The sequence below is a fragment of the Drosophila albomicans genome, chromosome 2R (assembly GCF_009650485.2).
Source record: "Drosophila albomicans strain 15112-1751.03 chromosome 2R, ASM965048v2, whole genome shotgun sequence".
NCBI classification, from domain to species: domain Eukaryota; kingdom Metazoa; phylum Arthropoda; class Insecta; order Diptera; family Drosophilidae; genus Drosophila; species Drosophila albomicans.
In genome coordinates, this window is record NC_047631.2 from 19,681,586 (window position 1) to 19,697,257 (window position 15,672).

A 15,672-nucleotide genomic window follows, 5' to 3' on the forward strand; every position below is an offset into this window, starting at 1 on the left:
GTGCGACGACTTCTAATTAAAAATGTCAATTGCCGAACAGTCCAATAGCCAAAGTTGAATACGTTGATTAAACAAAAAAAATGTAATTTAGCAAAGATAGATGTACCACGAGATACCCTATTGTACTCAGTTAATGAGCACTATTCTATTTCTATTTTAAAACACACATATCAGCATAAATATTTTTGGAATCCAATTGCCGAATATCACGTTCGGCAGCTATCTATCTAAAATAAACCTCATTTGTATGGTGAAATCCATACAGGGTATATATATTACTCATTATTCGCTGATACTAATTTAGGGCTAGACCTGGAATTGCTGGCAGTGCTCCGTATTCCATGTGTTAACAGCGTAACCCACTTTGGTAAATGGTCGTCGGCGCGACTCGCGACTCGCTGCTGTGGTTTCGACTGCATCGACTGATGGTTTGCTGTCAAGCGGCATTAAGATAAACACAAACTGTCCACCCCTTTCTGTGTTAGGTGGTGGTGCGATAGGCTTTCGTGGATCATTGATTTATAGCGATGATTCGGGAACGGAGCGCAAAATTAGTTAAAAATCAAACGCTTTTCGCGTACTGCAAATCAGTTGCGAGCGAGACGGCAAAGGCAGCGGCCACAACCGGATTATTACTACGGCGCGAATTGTGCAAAGGATCTGTGTGATATTAGTCTACTTACTACGAAATATACTATATGTGAATACCTATGTGTACTCTTCAGGATTATATACACAAATTTATGTAGTCGCAACCTTGCAACTCCAGTGAATTCAATGTGAAACAAAATGTTCACAACCAAGGAGCTAAAACCAAATCCAGTGCTAAAAGCGAATTTCTTTTCCAAATGGTTCTTTATGTGAGTGCTCGAGCGATTATTGTCGCTAAATAGTCGTATAACAAAATCTCAGTAGCTCGTCTCGTCTATAAGGTGCCTGCCGATGATGCCATAAATCTCAATAGTTTATGCGGTCAATAAAAACTTGAAAACATTCGTTACGTATACGTTTTATATATTGTAGGGGTATGTTCCGTATACGTAATAATTGCGAGGGTGATTTGAAAGTTAATGAAATATTTAGTCGCGATCAATACCGTGCCTGCTCTTCTGCCCCGCCTTCTGCGGCCGTGATAAGATAAGCTTGAAGAGCCGAGCACATCGAGTCGAGATTTATGGTGCTGTCAATCAATGGAACTCACAAACATGCAGCAGATTCTTTAAAGTGTGATTATGATAAACTAACTTAAACAATTCTGACAACGCGTTGTCTGTCCCATCTATAAAAAGTTCCCACCTGGGTGTTACAAATCTTGTTGTTTTCCATTCGTCGATTCGCAGCTGGTCACGTGAGATTCTCAGAAAAGGCTACGGCAGCAAAAACGTGAAACCAACGGATTTATACGAACATGTGCCCAGCCTGGACAGCAGAAATGTATCGCACTCACTGCTGGAGTATTGGGAGCGGGAGCTGAAGCGCTCCCAACCGAGTGTGTTGCACATGATCTTCAAGGCTTATGGTGCGAGTTTTGTGCCCATCTGCATACTCTACTCCTTGCTGGAGATCCTTTTGCAGTAAGTTTATCAATTTTTGAATTGGTTTCTACAACTGTTTAGTATCTAACCTTTTATTTGCAGCACGTTGCAACCGCTGCTGCTGGGCAGATTGGTGTCCTTCTTTTCGGAAAGCAATGAGGATATATCCAAGGAATCGGCATATCTGTACGCCATGGGCGTGGTCTTGTGCTCGCTTGTCAACGCTCTAACTTATCATCCCTTCATGTTCTATATGTTTAAGCTGGGCGCTCGTGTCCGCTTGGCGTGTGCTGGCCTCGTGTATCGAAAGTGTTTGCGTGTATCGATCGCTGCCGATAACAGCGGCATAAGTGGTTATGCCATTGCCATCATGGCCACAGATCTGCCGCAGTTCAACGAGACATTCTACTTCTTTCACGAACTATGGAAGGGTCCCTTCGAAGGCCTGATCTTTGGTTACATCATTTACGAAGTGATCGGTTGGCCAGCACTCGTCGGTATTGGTGCCATCATTGTCTTTATACCGCTCCAGGTGTGGGCTTCCAAGGCGGCTGCGCGTTTCAAGTACCTCTCGGCGGAATATGGCGATGTGCGGGTCAAGCTGATGAACGAGATCATTACGGCCATGCAGGTGATCAAGATGTATGCCTGGGAGACGTCCTTCGCCAAGCTGATTGCACGTGTGCGCAAGAAAGAGATGGGCGCCATTCGTGGCACAATGTATCTGTATGCGGCGCTGCAGTGCACCGATATGATCTCGAAGCTCTCGCTGTTCCTGTGCCTCATCAGCTATGTGTACACTGGCGACATTGTGACCGCCCAGAAGGTGTTCATTGTGTCCAGCTACTACGATCACCTCAATCAATCGCTGCTGCATCTCTGGCCACTCGCCATGAACTCGTGGGCCGAAACCTTTGTGGTGGCTCGTCGTGTTCTGCACTTTCTGCTGCAGCACGAGGATCCCGCTGACGGTGGCGTTGCAAATTTCAACGATGTGGACGACGATCTGCAGCATGGCAACTACTTTGGACGCATGCACAATCCGCGCTCAATGCGCAAGAGTGTGACGCTTTGCCGACTCACCGCTAGCTGGGATCCCGCCAAACAGGAGAAGCTGCAGCGGCACATCGAAGACGTTACCTTCGAGGTGGAGGAGCAGCAGTTCATTGGCATTGTGGGCACCGTGGGTGCCGGCAAAAGCACGCTGCTGGCCGCCTTGCTCGGCGAGCTGGACATCATCAGCGGCAGTGTTGAGTTGAATGGCGTCATCAGCTATGCACCGCAAGAGCCTTGGCTGAATCGTTGCAGTCTACGCGAGAATATTGTCTTCATGGAACCGTTCGATGAGCAGCGCTACAAGGAGGTGCTACGTGTGTGCATGCTGGAAAAAGATATCGCTCTGCTGCCATTGGGCGATGCCACGCTAGTGGGCGAAACGGGTCTCAGTCTCAGTGGTGGACAGAAGGCACGCGTTAGCTTGGCACGCGCTGTTTACCGCAAGGCGGACATCTATTTGCTCGATGATCCGCTTTCGGCTGTGGACTCACATGTGGGCAATCAGCTGCTAGAACGTTGTCTCAAGGAGTTTCTGCGCGACAAGATACGCATTCTGGTGACGCATCGTGTGGCTCTGCTGCAGCATGCCGATCACGTGGTGCTCATGGAGGGCGGACGTGCCTCCATTCAGGGTAGATACGAATCGCTTAAGCAGCTGAAACGCTTCCGCATGTCGGTGGCCAATGACAGCGAGGTGTCCAAGCTGCGTGCCATGCGCACAGACAGCATTCTCGAGGAGACGGAGCAACGCGAACCGCTTAGCCAACAGGAGATGCAGTTGCATCAGGACGAGTGCGCTGAGCTGTACAAGGAACAACAGGAGCAGGGATCCGTTAAACTGGGCACATATAAGAAATACTTTGCTGTGCTGGGTTTGCCGTCGGTGGTGCTCATCATTCTGGTGGTTTTCATAATAGCCCGCGGCTCCGAGGCTGCCATGGATATTTTTCTCTCCAAATGGTAAGTGAATCTTTAGTAGGGAATTTTAAGGATTTATCCTTTTTTAAAAATAGACTTAAAATAAACTTAGAATGAATCAGGATTACTTGACCAACTAAATATGTCATCCATTATTTCTAAAACTATGATTTTCATTATTTTTCTTTAAAAGTGATGAACTTTTTCTAATTTAATACAATATAATCATTATTTTTGAGCACATTTGATAAAACTCAATAACAATGTTATTTATATATTTTGTTGTTCAAAATATTTTCAAAGTTCAGAATATTTTCGAATTTTAAAAAAGATTTGCAAATTCAATTTATTAATTTTCTCAAGACTAAAATAATAATAATGAAGATGATAATAATATAAAAAGCATTTGATTACTTACCCTTTTTTAATGTTTTCTAATCAAATAATAAATTTTTGATTTTTATTTTAGGGCTAACTGGGAGGAAGAGGAACCAGATGAACACGGGACACCGATTCAGCGTCAGAAGATCAGAACACAATTGGTCATCGTGTATTCGGTGCTGATCATCACCACATTGTTGCTCTATGTGCTGCGCACCTTTGGCTTCTTCATGATGTGTCTACGCATCTCGTTGCACATTCACAACTTTCTCTTCCAGGGTGTCATACGATCCAGCATGCAGTTCTTTACCCTGGCCACCTCAGGGCGTATACTTAATCGATTCTCCAGTGATATTCTGTCCATTGACATCACATTGCCACAATCGATGATGGACTCGTTCGAGTTCTTTGTCAATGGCCTGGCTGTGCTCATTGTGGTGAGCACTGCCAATTATTGGCTGCTCATACCTGCGATTCTCATGATCGGCTTGCTCTACTTTGCAAGAAGTCTTTACATAGGCGCCAGTCGAAGCCTCAAGCGCATCGATATCATTTGTGAGTAAAGCTTAAATTTTATAATTTTGTTTCATTAACTATTCCATTCTTTTTCCTTGGCCTTGCAGCTAGAAGTCCCATTTACTCGTACACAAATGCCACTTTTAGGGGTTTGCCTACGATACGAGCGTTGAATGCCACAAAGCGTCTGGAGCGCGACTTTCATAAATATCAAAATGAAAACACATCCGCTGTCTACATGTATGTGACTGTGAATCGTGCCTTTGCCTTCTGGACGGATCTCATCTGTGTGCTGTACATTCTGCTGGTCACCTTCAGTTTTCTGATTGTTGATCGTGGCTACTTCAGCGGTGATGTCGGTCTGGCCATCACACAGTCCATGTCGCTGGGCATCATCTGTCAGTGGGGTATGCTGCAGACCGTCGAGCTGGAGAATCAAATGACCAGTGTGGAGCGTGTGCTGGAGTACGTGCAACTGCCACCAGAGCCATCCTACGAGACGGATGCAAGTGTCAATTTGCCAGCAGATTGGCCCAATGCAGGGCAGCTGCACTTTCAGGATCTGCGATTGCGCTACAGTGAGCACACGTCGCACTATGTGCTAAATGGTCTCAATTTCACCATCAAACCGAAGGAGAAAATCGGCATTGTTGGACGCACTGGCGCTGGCAAATCATCGATTGTGCAGGCGCTCTTTCGCCTTGCTCTGAATGAAGGACTCATCGAGGTGGATGGCTACGATATCTCTAAGTTGGGCTTACACGATCTGCGTAGCCGCATCTCGATTATACCGCAGGATCCGGTCCTGTTCTCGGGCACGTTGCGCTACAATCTCGATCCGTTTGAGAATCAATCGGATGAAGAGCTATGGCAGGCGTTGGACTCTGTGAAAATGAAGTCATTTGTGGCCGCACTCAATGGCGGGCTCAGCTATCGACTGCACGATGCCGGTGGCAACTTTAGCATGGGCCAGCGACAACTGATATGCCTGGCGCGTGCCATTTTGCGGCACAGCAAAATACTCATCATGGATGAGGCGACAGCCAACGTAGATCCCGAGTAAGTTAGAAATAATTTCGGTTATGAAAGTGTTGAAATTGTAATTTGAATTTCAATTTGAATTGCAGCACTGATCAACTGATTCAGGAGGCCATTCACACGCGATTCGCTAACTGCACTGTGCTGACCATAGCACATCGATTGCATACGGTTATGGACTCGGATCGTGTGATGGTCATCGATACGGGACGTGTCGTCGAGCTCGGACATCCCTACGAGCTGCTGCAGCAGCGCAATGGCCATCTATATCGCTTCGTGAAGAACACTGGAGCGGGTAGCGCCAAGCATCTCAATTATGTGGCCGAACAGAGTTATTATAAGCGTGTGACAAAGAGGAGATTACCGGATCAGGATGGATCGGATCAGCGGGAGAACATTTGCAGGGGCACCACTCTATAAAAGACTGTAGTTTGATTTTGTTTTTCGTTTTTTTGTTTTTTTTTATGTAAGTTATGGTAATATAGTTTTTATTATAGTGAACTGATTTTTAAATATAAATCTATATTTGTATATGTATATATGCACTTTATATGTATAATATACGAAGTTCTTGTAGCGTTTCCAACAGGTTTTTGTTTTCATTTTCTCTTTACTTTGACTGCTTTCATAGCCGTTCTTAAGTTTGAAAAAAAAGCATTTCATTTGTTAGTAATTTTTTTTTTTGATTTTTTCTTTTTTGTTGAATGCAATGTTTTTACCTAATGGTTAACTTGCGAGCTATAAGTAATCCTGGCTACTGTTTTGGTTTAACTTTTGTTTTTGTCATACTATAACTACGCTCAACTTCTAGTTGTTCATTTTGTTGTTGCTAGTTGTTGTAAGTACTTAGTTACATGAGTCACATGAGAAATCTTTAGATTAATGCCTTCTATCGATGCTTACAGAATTAATTATTTGTTCTTGTTGTTCTCTAATTTTGCGATAATGTATTTTGTAACTATTTTCATATATTCATAGATTTCATTAGATTAGATTTTCGAAGTTTTTGTTTTACTTGGTATATGTATAAAATTGGTTTGGTAGAGTGTAAATGAATTTATCGCATAGATTTCCACTAGACTTTCATACAAGTGTATATAATCATCATTAGTTTTGTATGTAGTTTTGTTTTGTATGTCGTGTATATAAATATTAAAGTAAATAAAGCATATATTGATGTATATAATTTGTTTAAAATATGTTTCTTATGATTTCTGCTTATTTAAAAGTCGCTTAATTAAAGTCTGCCTTCAACATTTGTTTTTTTGTTTTAGTTTTTGTTTTTATTTTGATGTAAATAGAAAAATCAGTGTTTGGAGAATGTTCATAAATCTTAAATATGTATATGTATAATATATATAGATCTATTTAATTTAATTCTTAGCGTTTGTGCTTAAATTACGTGTTGTCACAAAAACAAAGTTAAACTTTGAAATCCTTCCCCAAATTTCAATGCTTAAGTCGTTTTTTTTCTGTCATTTTATCAAGTTAAGTTTATATTATTATGTATTGTTCCTTTTGTTGTGCATTTTAATGTAAATACATATATATGTATATATTTGATGTCCTAGAAATAAGATTGTTTGTTTGCTGTTTAAGAAAAATTCGATGCAATTTGAATAAAATTATGCTTGTAATTAATATTTACTCGTATTTAGCTAAGTAGTTATTATTATTAATTTTTATTTTTTTTACTTAACAAGCATTTTATTAATGATTTGTATCTTTTTTTTCATTTTGAATTGGAGATTTTTAAGTTATTCTGTTCATGTATTATTTTTTATTTGCTTTAAAGTTTAAGTTAATGCGATTTTGCCTCGCTCTACTAAATTGTACTTGCCATTTTGTAGGCCATGTTTAGGTTTTTTTTTGTGTTTTGTATTTAGTATTTAAGGTTTTTATAAACACGTTTTGTATTCACTTTGTTATTCTCACAGTTAAGCTTCTTTGATTGAGCACAAAAGCAAATGAGAGTTTTTTTTTTTTGTTTTGGTTGTTTGTGGGGCTTTGCTGTAAAATCAAAAAATTCCTTATTATACTCGATAGACTTTAAGTACTATGAATTTGAACTGAAAACCTAACGGAATCCCCTCTTACACTTAAAGCAATGAATGTTGTCTCAGCACTCGACGCACGAAGAATCTTCCCCTATTATTGGTCCGCCCAGTGCTGAAGGAGAACATTATTGACTAAGGTTGGGTTGGGAATTTGGAAATGAAATGTGTAATTATTTGTAACGAAAAACGTAGCACAATAAGAACTCAAGATTCATATGTGGTTTTGGAAGTCAATTTAGATTATTAGAAGCTACTCGTATATTTAGAGAGGTAGTTAGATTTTAACTAACTACCCGAACTACGGCACTTGTGGGTGCATTGTGCTAGCTTTTTTTTCTTTTTCATCTTTTTTTCATTTTGTTCTCAGTGTTCCCTAAACTTTAGTTCAGCCAGCATTAACCAATAGTTAAAAGTATTGTTATTGTTTTTTTTTGGTTTTTCATTATACGAGTATATTTGAAAAATGTTTTTGTGGGAACTAAACGTGCGTGCTTCGTTTACATTTTTCTGAAACGCATATTTTGATTATAAAATATGGTCCCGAGGTTCATAATATTTTCTTGCATTTGCAATTGCATTTTCTGTGTTGTTCATTGGCTATAAGAATAATAATTATCCATATGGGGACTACAGCAGCATTTGTTGTTGTTAATATATAGGCGTGGCCGGAACTCGCACTATAGAGATATTCAATGGGAGGAGCTGCTTCCTGTTATTTTTGTGTGTTTTTTTGTAAGTTAGATAAGATAAGGCGTTGTGCGTATGTACATTGTACATAATCAGCTTTTTTTTTGCTTGTTTTGCTATGTGTCCTAATTGTTTTGTTCTTGTTTTTTTTTGTTGTTTTTGGCAATGATTATCGCTTTTCCTTAAGTAGTATTATCAAACACAAAACAAATGAAAACAAAATCTAAACTCAATTCACTACTTTTGAAATCATGCCTACATTGGTTAATTTTCATTTCAATTATTGTTCATTTCTTTGCTACGAAATTTGATTTACTTGGGTGTTGTTGTTGCTGTTAATTCATAAAGCTTTCTCTATTTTGCGTACAATATTTATATAAATTTGTAAATTTATTTATTTAAATGATCTTTGTTTTTGTTTTTTTTTTTTTTTTTGTTATTTGTAATATTTTTGTCTTTTTAATTTGTTATTTTGTTGATTTTTTTTGGTTTGAAAAAAAGAGTAGTATGAATTTGTTATGCAAGGTTTTTTTTCGAACATTTTTTTTACGGTGTAGTTGCATATATCCGATCAATATATGCATTGCTCGCTATATATGTGTGTTTATCTATATATATATTTATATATTTATTTAAATATATCGTTATGCAAGTAATTAATTAGCATTGTTGTCGTGTGGTTCTGCAAAAAGTTTTGTAATACGCTTTATACTGGGTATCCAACAATTTGTCCATTAATTGCAAAAAATGTCTTTAAAAAAGGGTCTAACAATGGCATTGGCCCGAATAGTGAGCCTTATTATCGCGTGCATATTAAACGACGATATCGACGATTTGTTGACTCGTTTTCTGAGTGTTTTTCTGTTACTTTAGTTTTATGGTTTTCTTTTCTTTCCATCATCATTTTCATTGTTCTTGTTCTTGTTCTTCTTACGGTTGTTATTATTGTATAAATTGTTATTTACTTCATCGCCGCTCTCTCGTTCTGTCTCTGCGTTCAGCAAACTCTCTCTCTCACTTGTGTCCCGGTTCGATAATTTCAACGGTTACGCTTTCGGCCACGGGGTTTGTTGTTATGTTCGTAATCAGGGCCTCCTCCTGCGGCGATTGCAATTGCTGCTGGGCATGCGAATGGTGCTGACGATGCGAGGAGCCATGCCGCTCATGATGACCACCACCGCTGGACACCTTGCCCGGTGCCACCGAGTTGCTGCGATTCGAACGCACCGAGGCGGCTGAGGCATTGCTGGCACTGCCACGCGACTCCGACTGCGAACCTATTTTGTGGAGAACACACACACACAGACAGAGAGTTAAAAATCACAAAGTCAAACAAAACAATCTTTTGAAACGAGCACAAAACAACAACAAATTTTGAGTGATGCCGGTTTGCTTACGCACCGGTTGAAAGGACATTTCGGCTATCTGAGACGCTGCCTGAGATAGCCGAACGCCATTCGTGTTTGCATCGGAAATAGCACAAGACTACATAGTAACATGGTAGATAAAATGCTACTAATACTCGAATACTATAAACTGATAATTGAGCCATAATCATATAAGGTATTTATATCTCTACTTGATACCCAGGCTAACTTACAAAACTGAGGAAAGCTGCGTGCGACAGAAACGAAACTAAGGAAAATGGAAACGGAAACCGAAACAAAAATCGAAATGGAAATCATAAGAGAATGAGGCACTGCTAAGTAAAAAAGGAAAAACTATAGATGTTTAGAAAGTGTTCGAGTATAATGACAGTTTCGTATAATCCAGTTTTGAAGTAAGTATCTCTAAGTACATAGTGTGAATGTAGTTGGTACTTGTATGTATAGAAGTAGTATGTTTTTTTGTACTATATATAGGGCCAGTAGACAGGCAGACTAAGTCTAAGCACTAAGTCTGTAGCTGTATTCCTACTTAGTACAGGGTATTCAGTGTTCTATGTTGAGTGTATTTGTGTGTGTTGGAACATACAATTTAGGAGCTAGTTACTAGTTACTTATGTAGAAGATAACCGCAACTGTCTCCAGCATACAAGTTTGGTACAATAATAACAACGACAGCAACTACGATTATTCTTAATAAAATACAGGACACTGGGCATCACAATAGCTAGACAGCACATTCAACAATTTGTTCGGGAAAAAAACAACTACTACGATAACAACTGAGAGACGAGCAGCTGCCTACCTCGTGGACCTATGCCTTGTGGACTTGTGGATCAGGATCAGGATCAGGATCTGTACTTTCTTTTTGTTTTTTGTTTGTTTGGAATTCATTGGCCTACTAAAACTTATTTGCACCCGAATTGGCAGCCATGCCACAGGCTGGTGCTGTGCCCGGCGAGGATACGTATGTGGTCGTTACGGTGATGGATGAACCTGGCGTTGGCGATGGCGTTGGCGTTGTGGTAGCTGTGGCAGCATTTGTTGCTGTTGCTGTTGTTGTATTGTGGACCACTGTGGTTGCTGCTGTAGCTGTAGCTGCTGTTGTTGGCACGTAGGGCAAGAAATGGCTATGAACAACATTATACTGATTGGCGGCGCTTGGATGCTCCAGCAGACGCGAACAGTTCGACACATCGCTGACACGGGAGTCGCTGGAGCGCGTGTTGCTCTTCGAGCGTATCATGCGACCTTTTATTGTAGTACATTACGTAGTGAGTGAGTGTGTGTGGGTGTGTTTGAGTGTGGCAGAAGAGAAAGAGAGAGACACATAGAGTTTCGAGGGAAGCGAGCTAAAAGGAAATGTTTATTGTTTGGCATCGCGACACAAAACTCAAACAACAACAAAATGAAAGCACGACGACCACACAAAGGTAATTGGCAACAACTGTCCGCTGGGCCTTAGCTAGATAACAACAAAATCATCATCATCATCATTATCGTCTTCGTCAACAACTCAACAGCAAATGGCCAACGTTCTAAACTTAACGGTTCTTAAAGCGTCAATCACGTTGATTGAGCCCCGCAAACCAGTTGAAATCATTTTGCCGTTTTTTATTTTTTATTTTTCTTGTGAACACAATGCGATCCACTTGATTGGGTAAACCTCGAGTACTCATATTGCTGCTGCTACTTATAATTGAAATTCTTGGCCACACGCCGAGCCGTAATTTTCCCCTCAAGGGCACTTCAACTCTCTAAAGAAATCTATAAACACGTATTCTCCATTTATTCAATCCAGTTCATAAATAGCGCCATGTCACGCCTCCACAAATGAAGCGTTCATTTCTCTTTACACACTTATCTGGTTGCGCAGCTAATACTACTAATATATAATTGGCATATCTAAGGAAAAACACCATATATCACACACTCTGTCTGTACTTATATATAGTATATGATCTGGCAACTTTTCGTTGAGGGCTATAAATAAGAAAGCGTGCACTTTTACTTTTATTTTTAGCTTATCATCAGTGTCAATCAAACATGAGATATAATCGATATTTGGAGTATCTTTAAAGATAAGATTCAAGTTCAAGTTGTTTCGAACACTTCCGAACATTTGAATAGGGGCTCGTTTTCTTAATGTTTGGTTCGTTGTTAAGTGACTGACTGACTGATTGAGCGACTGTTTGATTGATTGATAGTTAGTTTGATTGATTGATTGCGTTTACGTTTTTTTTCTTATTTTTTTTTTTTTTTTTGCTTTGCAAGTTGACAGAAAAGTTCTGCAAGTTGTCAAACAAAATTTGCACAAATCAAACTAAAATAAAAACAAAAATCAACGACAAGACACAAATCGAAAACGAATCGAAAAAAGAAACGAAAGCCAAAAATAATACGTATACGCACTGGTACTGCAGACGGTGCCGTGTTGTAGAATGGAATACAAACCTGTCTTACCTAGCGACGGATTCGGTGAATGGGGCCGCAATGAGGCCATGCTTGGCTGCCTCGATGGAGCCCGCACAGACATCCGTGAGCCACGACGCTCCTGGCCATGGAGCAGCTTGCTGTCGCGCAACAGCGAGACGTTCATGAGGCGTGGATTGGGCGTATTAAAGATGGTACGATTCTCACGCCAGCGTGCCCTGCAAAGAAGTACAAAAGTGCTCGATTAGCGGAGATGTTCAGCAAATGTCAGATGATGATGATGACGTGTGCCAAAAAGCTGGAGCGTGGAATGAGATTGAAGTGGACGAAGATGTGTGTGGAAGACGTGGCTGGCAATGTCGTTGCCGTTAGTTTCGTTTAATGCCAATTAATGCAAAAATTTTGTTCATTTGACTGAAATTAATTGCTGATGAAATTATTTATCATCAACATAACCATGACTACGCCCACAGCATGCTCTTTGCACATAACATAATGAAGCTGTCCTTGGGCCTTCGCTCTTCGCTCCTGACGGCATGACGACGGCAAAGCATCATCAGCACAGCCCATTGACCCAATTAGGTTTGCCCCACTCATGACAGGCAACATTTCAAGTGTTGCTTGATTATGCTGCTCGGAACTCTATACCCTTCAGAATGTTTAGTTTCCTTTCGCTTAGTTCTATCTAACTTTGACTTGTAAAGTGCGTGATTTTTACAGGGTGTCTTTTTGCAGTTTTTTTTCTTTACGTTGGGTGTTGTGTGAAAATGTTTGCATTGCAATTTACTCACTGGCTAAACAATCGCAGGACGACACAAATAATAATAAACATCAATGCCATTCCTACCAGCACGCCAATCATGGCCGGATCAATGTATGTCTCGGGTCCTCGCTTATCCTGGCGCCCTGCAAGCAAAACACTTTCCATTACTTCTCCGTTAAGCAAACATTAACTGCGTGTGTGTGTGTGTGTTTGGGTGTCCACACCGACCTTTGCACTCGACGGAGCCATCCTTGCCCCAGATGGGCGACATCTCGAACCGACAAATGCAACGTCCGTCTCGGCATTCCGTCTGAAAGTAAACCGCTTCACATTGCTCGTTGAAGAAACAGGATTCGTTAACAGCAGACGCTAAAGACGGGAAAGATAGGAGATAAGAGGGGAAAAATACTATAAGTAAATTGTTGACCACGATTCGCACAATTGAATTACACATACTCGTACACACATTCTTTATTGTTTCAGCACGTGGACAAGTTTTACTTGTTTTACGAGTGTCCGAAATGGGGTCGACCCAATGGCAATGGCAGACAGACAAATATTTTTATTGGTCAAACTATAGGCGCACAATGAGGTCAACGAATGACACCCACACACTACATAAATAATTGTATTTTTAATATTATGGCATGTGTGTAAATGTCGGATGAATTTTACGCATTTATTGGGTACAGCTATTTATAAGCATTCAGCTTGTAATTATAGCTTGATCCAAATTCTACAAATTTCAAATTCCCAATCCCTAGACTCTATTTCGTATTTATAATTGGTGTTTGATAAGCAGTTCAATTTGGGTGCCAAGTTCACTGTGATGTGAGTCATTAACCAACAAAATGCTAAATGCAAAATCCCCAGCCCATAAATTTATCAATCAGCCAATGCACTGAGCTTAATGTTTACGTGGTGGGGACCATAATCGCCATAATTAAATTTTAATTTACAATATTAAATGCGCATTCCAACAGTGGGGGAATATAAATTATAATTTTTTGTGCCAAGTGTCGCCCGCCCGCTGCCAAATCATTTCGACTTGACTTTCTTTCAGCTGTTTTTTCCTCTTTTTTTCTGTTCTTTTTGATTTTTAATTTGCCGCGCGATGTAATCAACGTTGAGCTTTGGGGGATTTGTTTGCTGGCAATGCATTTCTTTTAATGAAAACTTGGCAGACTGACAAGCAAGGTTGAGCCTGTTTGTTGTACTTGTTGTTGTTGTTGCTGTTAACGCTTACCCTTGCCACATTTATCAATGTGATTGGTGACATGCAGATCCTCGGTGCACTGACACGACTTTTTCTTGGGATCACATATTGAACCGGGAAAACCGCACTCCAACGTATTCTCGCACTTGTCACCAAACTTCTTCTGGCCGCGACTGGCATAATCTATGATGAAAAAAGTGAAGAAAAAAAGGTGAAATAGGTAAAGTAAAGGTTAACATAACACATGTTCCTCTTGACTAATCCCTGGTGTCAAATTTATAACGAAACCGCATCAAAACTTTCAATCCCCAATATATACGTATACACACAATGTATAAATAAAAGAAAGCCTGCAAAAAGTGAAAAGTATTTGAATCCCAAGCGGCTTAGTGGCAGATTAAAATGTAAATTCATGTATAAATCTCTCACTCTCTGTTCGCTCAGTTCGCTTGTCAGCCAGTTAAGTACCAGCATGAGTATGACTACGAGTGCGTATGTATACGTCAGCGTCTGTATGTGTATGTGTGTGTACCTGTGTATGCCGAAATGTTTTGGCGCTAGCCCACGCAGGTGCTCAAGGGGCCGGAGTGCGACTCGAGTGAGAGGCACTTCAATGGTTCAGCACATACCACATGGCAGGGCACTTGGCAGACTTGTGGGTGGAATCCTTCATTAAGTTTGAATGAAATGAAAACAGACGCCGTAGACGCACACACACACACGCACACACACTCACCGAGTCTCACACTCAGTTACACACAGAAGAACATGCCAGTGGCATGTAAAGTGAGCCGAGTTGAGTTGAGTTGAGTTCACATCTTAATTAAGCACTTGGGAGTAACTTTGGCCGGAACTGGCGGCCAACAATGTATGCAAAATCTCAACGGCAACCAGGGGTTAACGCTGGCATTAATATCGCAGCATATGCCGCGTTTGCTCCACTAATTTTGTTGATACTCCGACATAATTACCAAGCGCAACCAACGTTGATGGCAGCCGCGTCTATGTGTTGCTGCTGTTGCTGTTGCTGTTGATGATGACGATGACGATGACGCTGACGATAGCAGCGAGCAGGAAAGGAGCGGAAAAGGATGTGCGCCGGCCTCGCATTTAAGCCAACGGAAGCGCAAAGACAAAACAAAATGGCTGCGCTTTGCAAAAAGGATGCGCCATTTTCTAGCAGACAAATACACGCACACACACACACACACGAACACAAACACTTGTGCATACATGTGAAGTGTGTGTGCGAGCGAGAGAAGGGTGCAAGTCTATTTGCTTGTGGTTTATTTTTAAATGCAGTGACTGCTATGAATAGAGCCCTCCATAAAATGCAGCTAAAAAAGAGAAGCAACTGCTGCTGCTGCCGCATTGCATCGGTTTTTCTGGCTGTGACTGTGGCTGTAGCTGTGGCGAGCAAATTCTCTGAAAGTGTTGACAAAGTGGGGGACCAACAAGAGAGACAACGACGACCAACAAGGGGTCTGCTCTCTATGACCCAAAAGGCAACCCAAGCAACCAGGCAGGCAGCCCAGTTGTATTGTTGCCCCTTTAATACCCATTTCAAAAAGAGATTACCCAACGTGGCAGTTTGTTTACCAAGCGAAGGAAGGGTTCTATGCGGGCAACAGCAGCCTCAACTCAACTCAACTCATTTTTAATGCCTCAAAACTGATGGTCTGTCATT

The 15,672-nt window shown here is 41.0% G+C and overlaps 2 protein-coding genes and 1 long non-coding RNA gene across 11 annotated transcripts in view; 2 read left to right on the forward strand and 1 right to left on the reverse strand.

Annotated features, from left to right (window-relative positions):
- Positions 1-789: 789 nt before the first annotated feature.
- Positions 790-6,881, forward strand: LOC117573576 (probable multidrug resistance-associated protein lethal(2)03659). Its single transcript, XM_034256864.2, has 6 exons — positions 790-860; positions 1,341-1,574; positions 1,638-3,551; positions 3,979-4,445; positions 4,514-5,465; positions 5,534-6,881. Exons 1-6 carry the CDS (start codon positions 790-792, stop codon positions 5,862-5,864), a joined length of 3,969 nt encoding a protein of 1,322 aa, XP_034112755.1. The 3' UTR covers positions 5,865-6,881.
- Positions 6,882-7,274: 393 nt separating this feature from the next.
- Positions 7,275-15,672, reverse strand: part of LOC117573652 (putative uncharacterized protein DDB_G0277255) — a 29,127-nt gene continuing 20,729 nt past the window's right edge. For 2 of the 6 annotated variants that reach the window (XR_007955501.1, XR_007955502.1), the window contains exons 3-8: positions 14,016-14,168; positions 12,998-13,138; positions 12,798-12,912; positions 12,028-12,224; positions 10,379-10,824; positions 9,329-9,465 (exon numbers count right to left, since the gene is read on the reverse strand). Coding sequence is in view for 3 of the 6 variants with exons in the window: in XM_052008199.1 (XP_051864159.1) it covers positions 9,203-9,465; positions 12,028-12,224; positions 12,798-12,912; positions 12,998-13,138; positions 14,016-14,168 (869 nt within the window). In the remaining 3 variants the exon portion in view is untranslated. Of the gene's footprint in view, positions 9,466-10,378; positions 10,825-12,027; positions 12,225-12,797; positions 12,913-12,997; positions 13,139-14,015; positions 14,169-15,672 lie in introns of those variants that run through there. The other 4 variants (XR_007955503.1, XM_052008200.1, XM_052008199.1 and 1 more) reach the window with 4 other exon arrangements.
- On the forward strand, positions 9,546-13,444 carry LOC117573655 (uncharacterized). Of its 4 annotated transcripts, XR_007955504.1 has the most exons (4): positions 9,546-9,688; positions 9,779-9,968; positions 12,857-13,183; positions 13,253-13,444. It is a non-coding gene; the product is annotated as an uncharacterized LOC117573655 (long non-coding RNA). The 4 variants fall into 4 exon arrangements; XR_007955505.1 differs by lacking the exons at positions 12,857-13,183; positions 13,253-13,444 and adding an exon at positions 11,848-11,914; XR_007955506.1 differs by lacking the exons at positions 12,857-13,183; positions 13,253-13,444 and adding an exon at positions 11,855-11,914.

Excerpts from the sequence above, each read along its gene's own strand:
- LOC117573576 (XM_034256864.2), top strand. The coding sequence starts at position 790 with ATGTTCACAACCAAGGAGCTAAAACCAAATCCAGTGCTAAAAGCGAAT. Across the intron at positions 861-1,340 it reads TTTTCCAAATGGTTCTTTAT|CTGGTCACGTGAGATTCTCA; the intron begins GTGAGTGCTCGA and ends GTCGATTCGCAG. Across the intron at positions 3,552-3,978 it reads GATATTTTTCTCTCCAAATG|GGCTAACTGGGAGGAAGAGG; the intron begins GTAAGTGAATCT and ends TTTTTATTTTAG.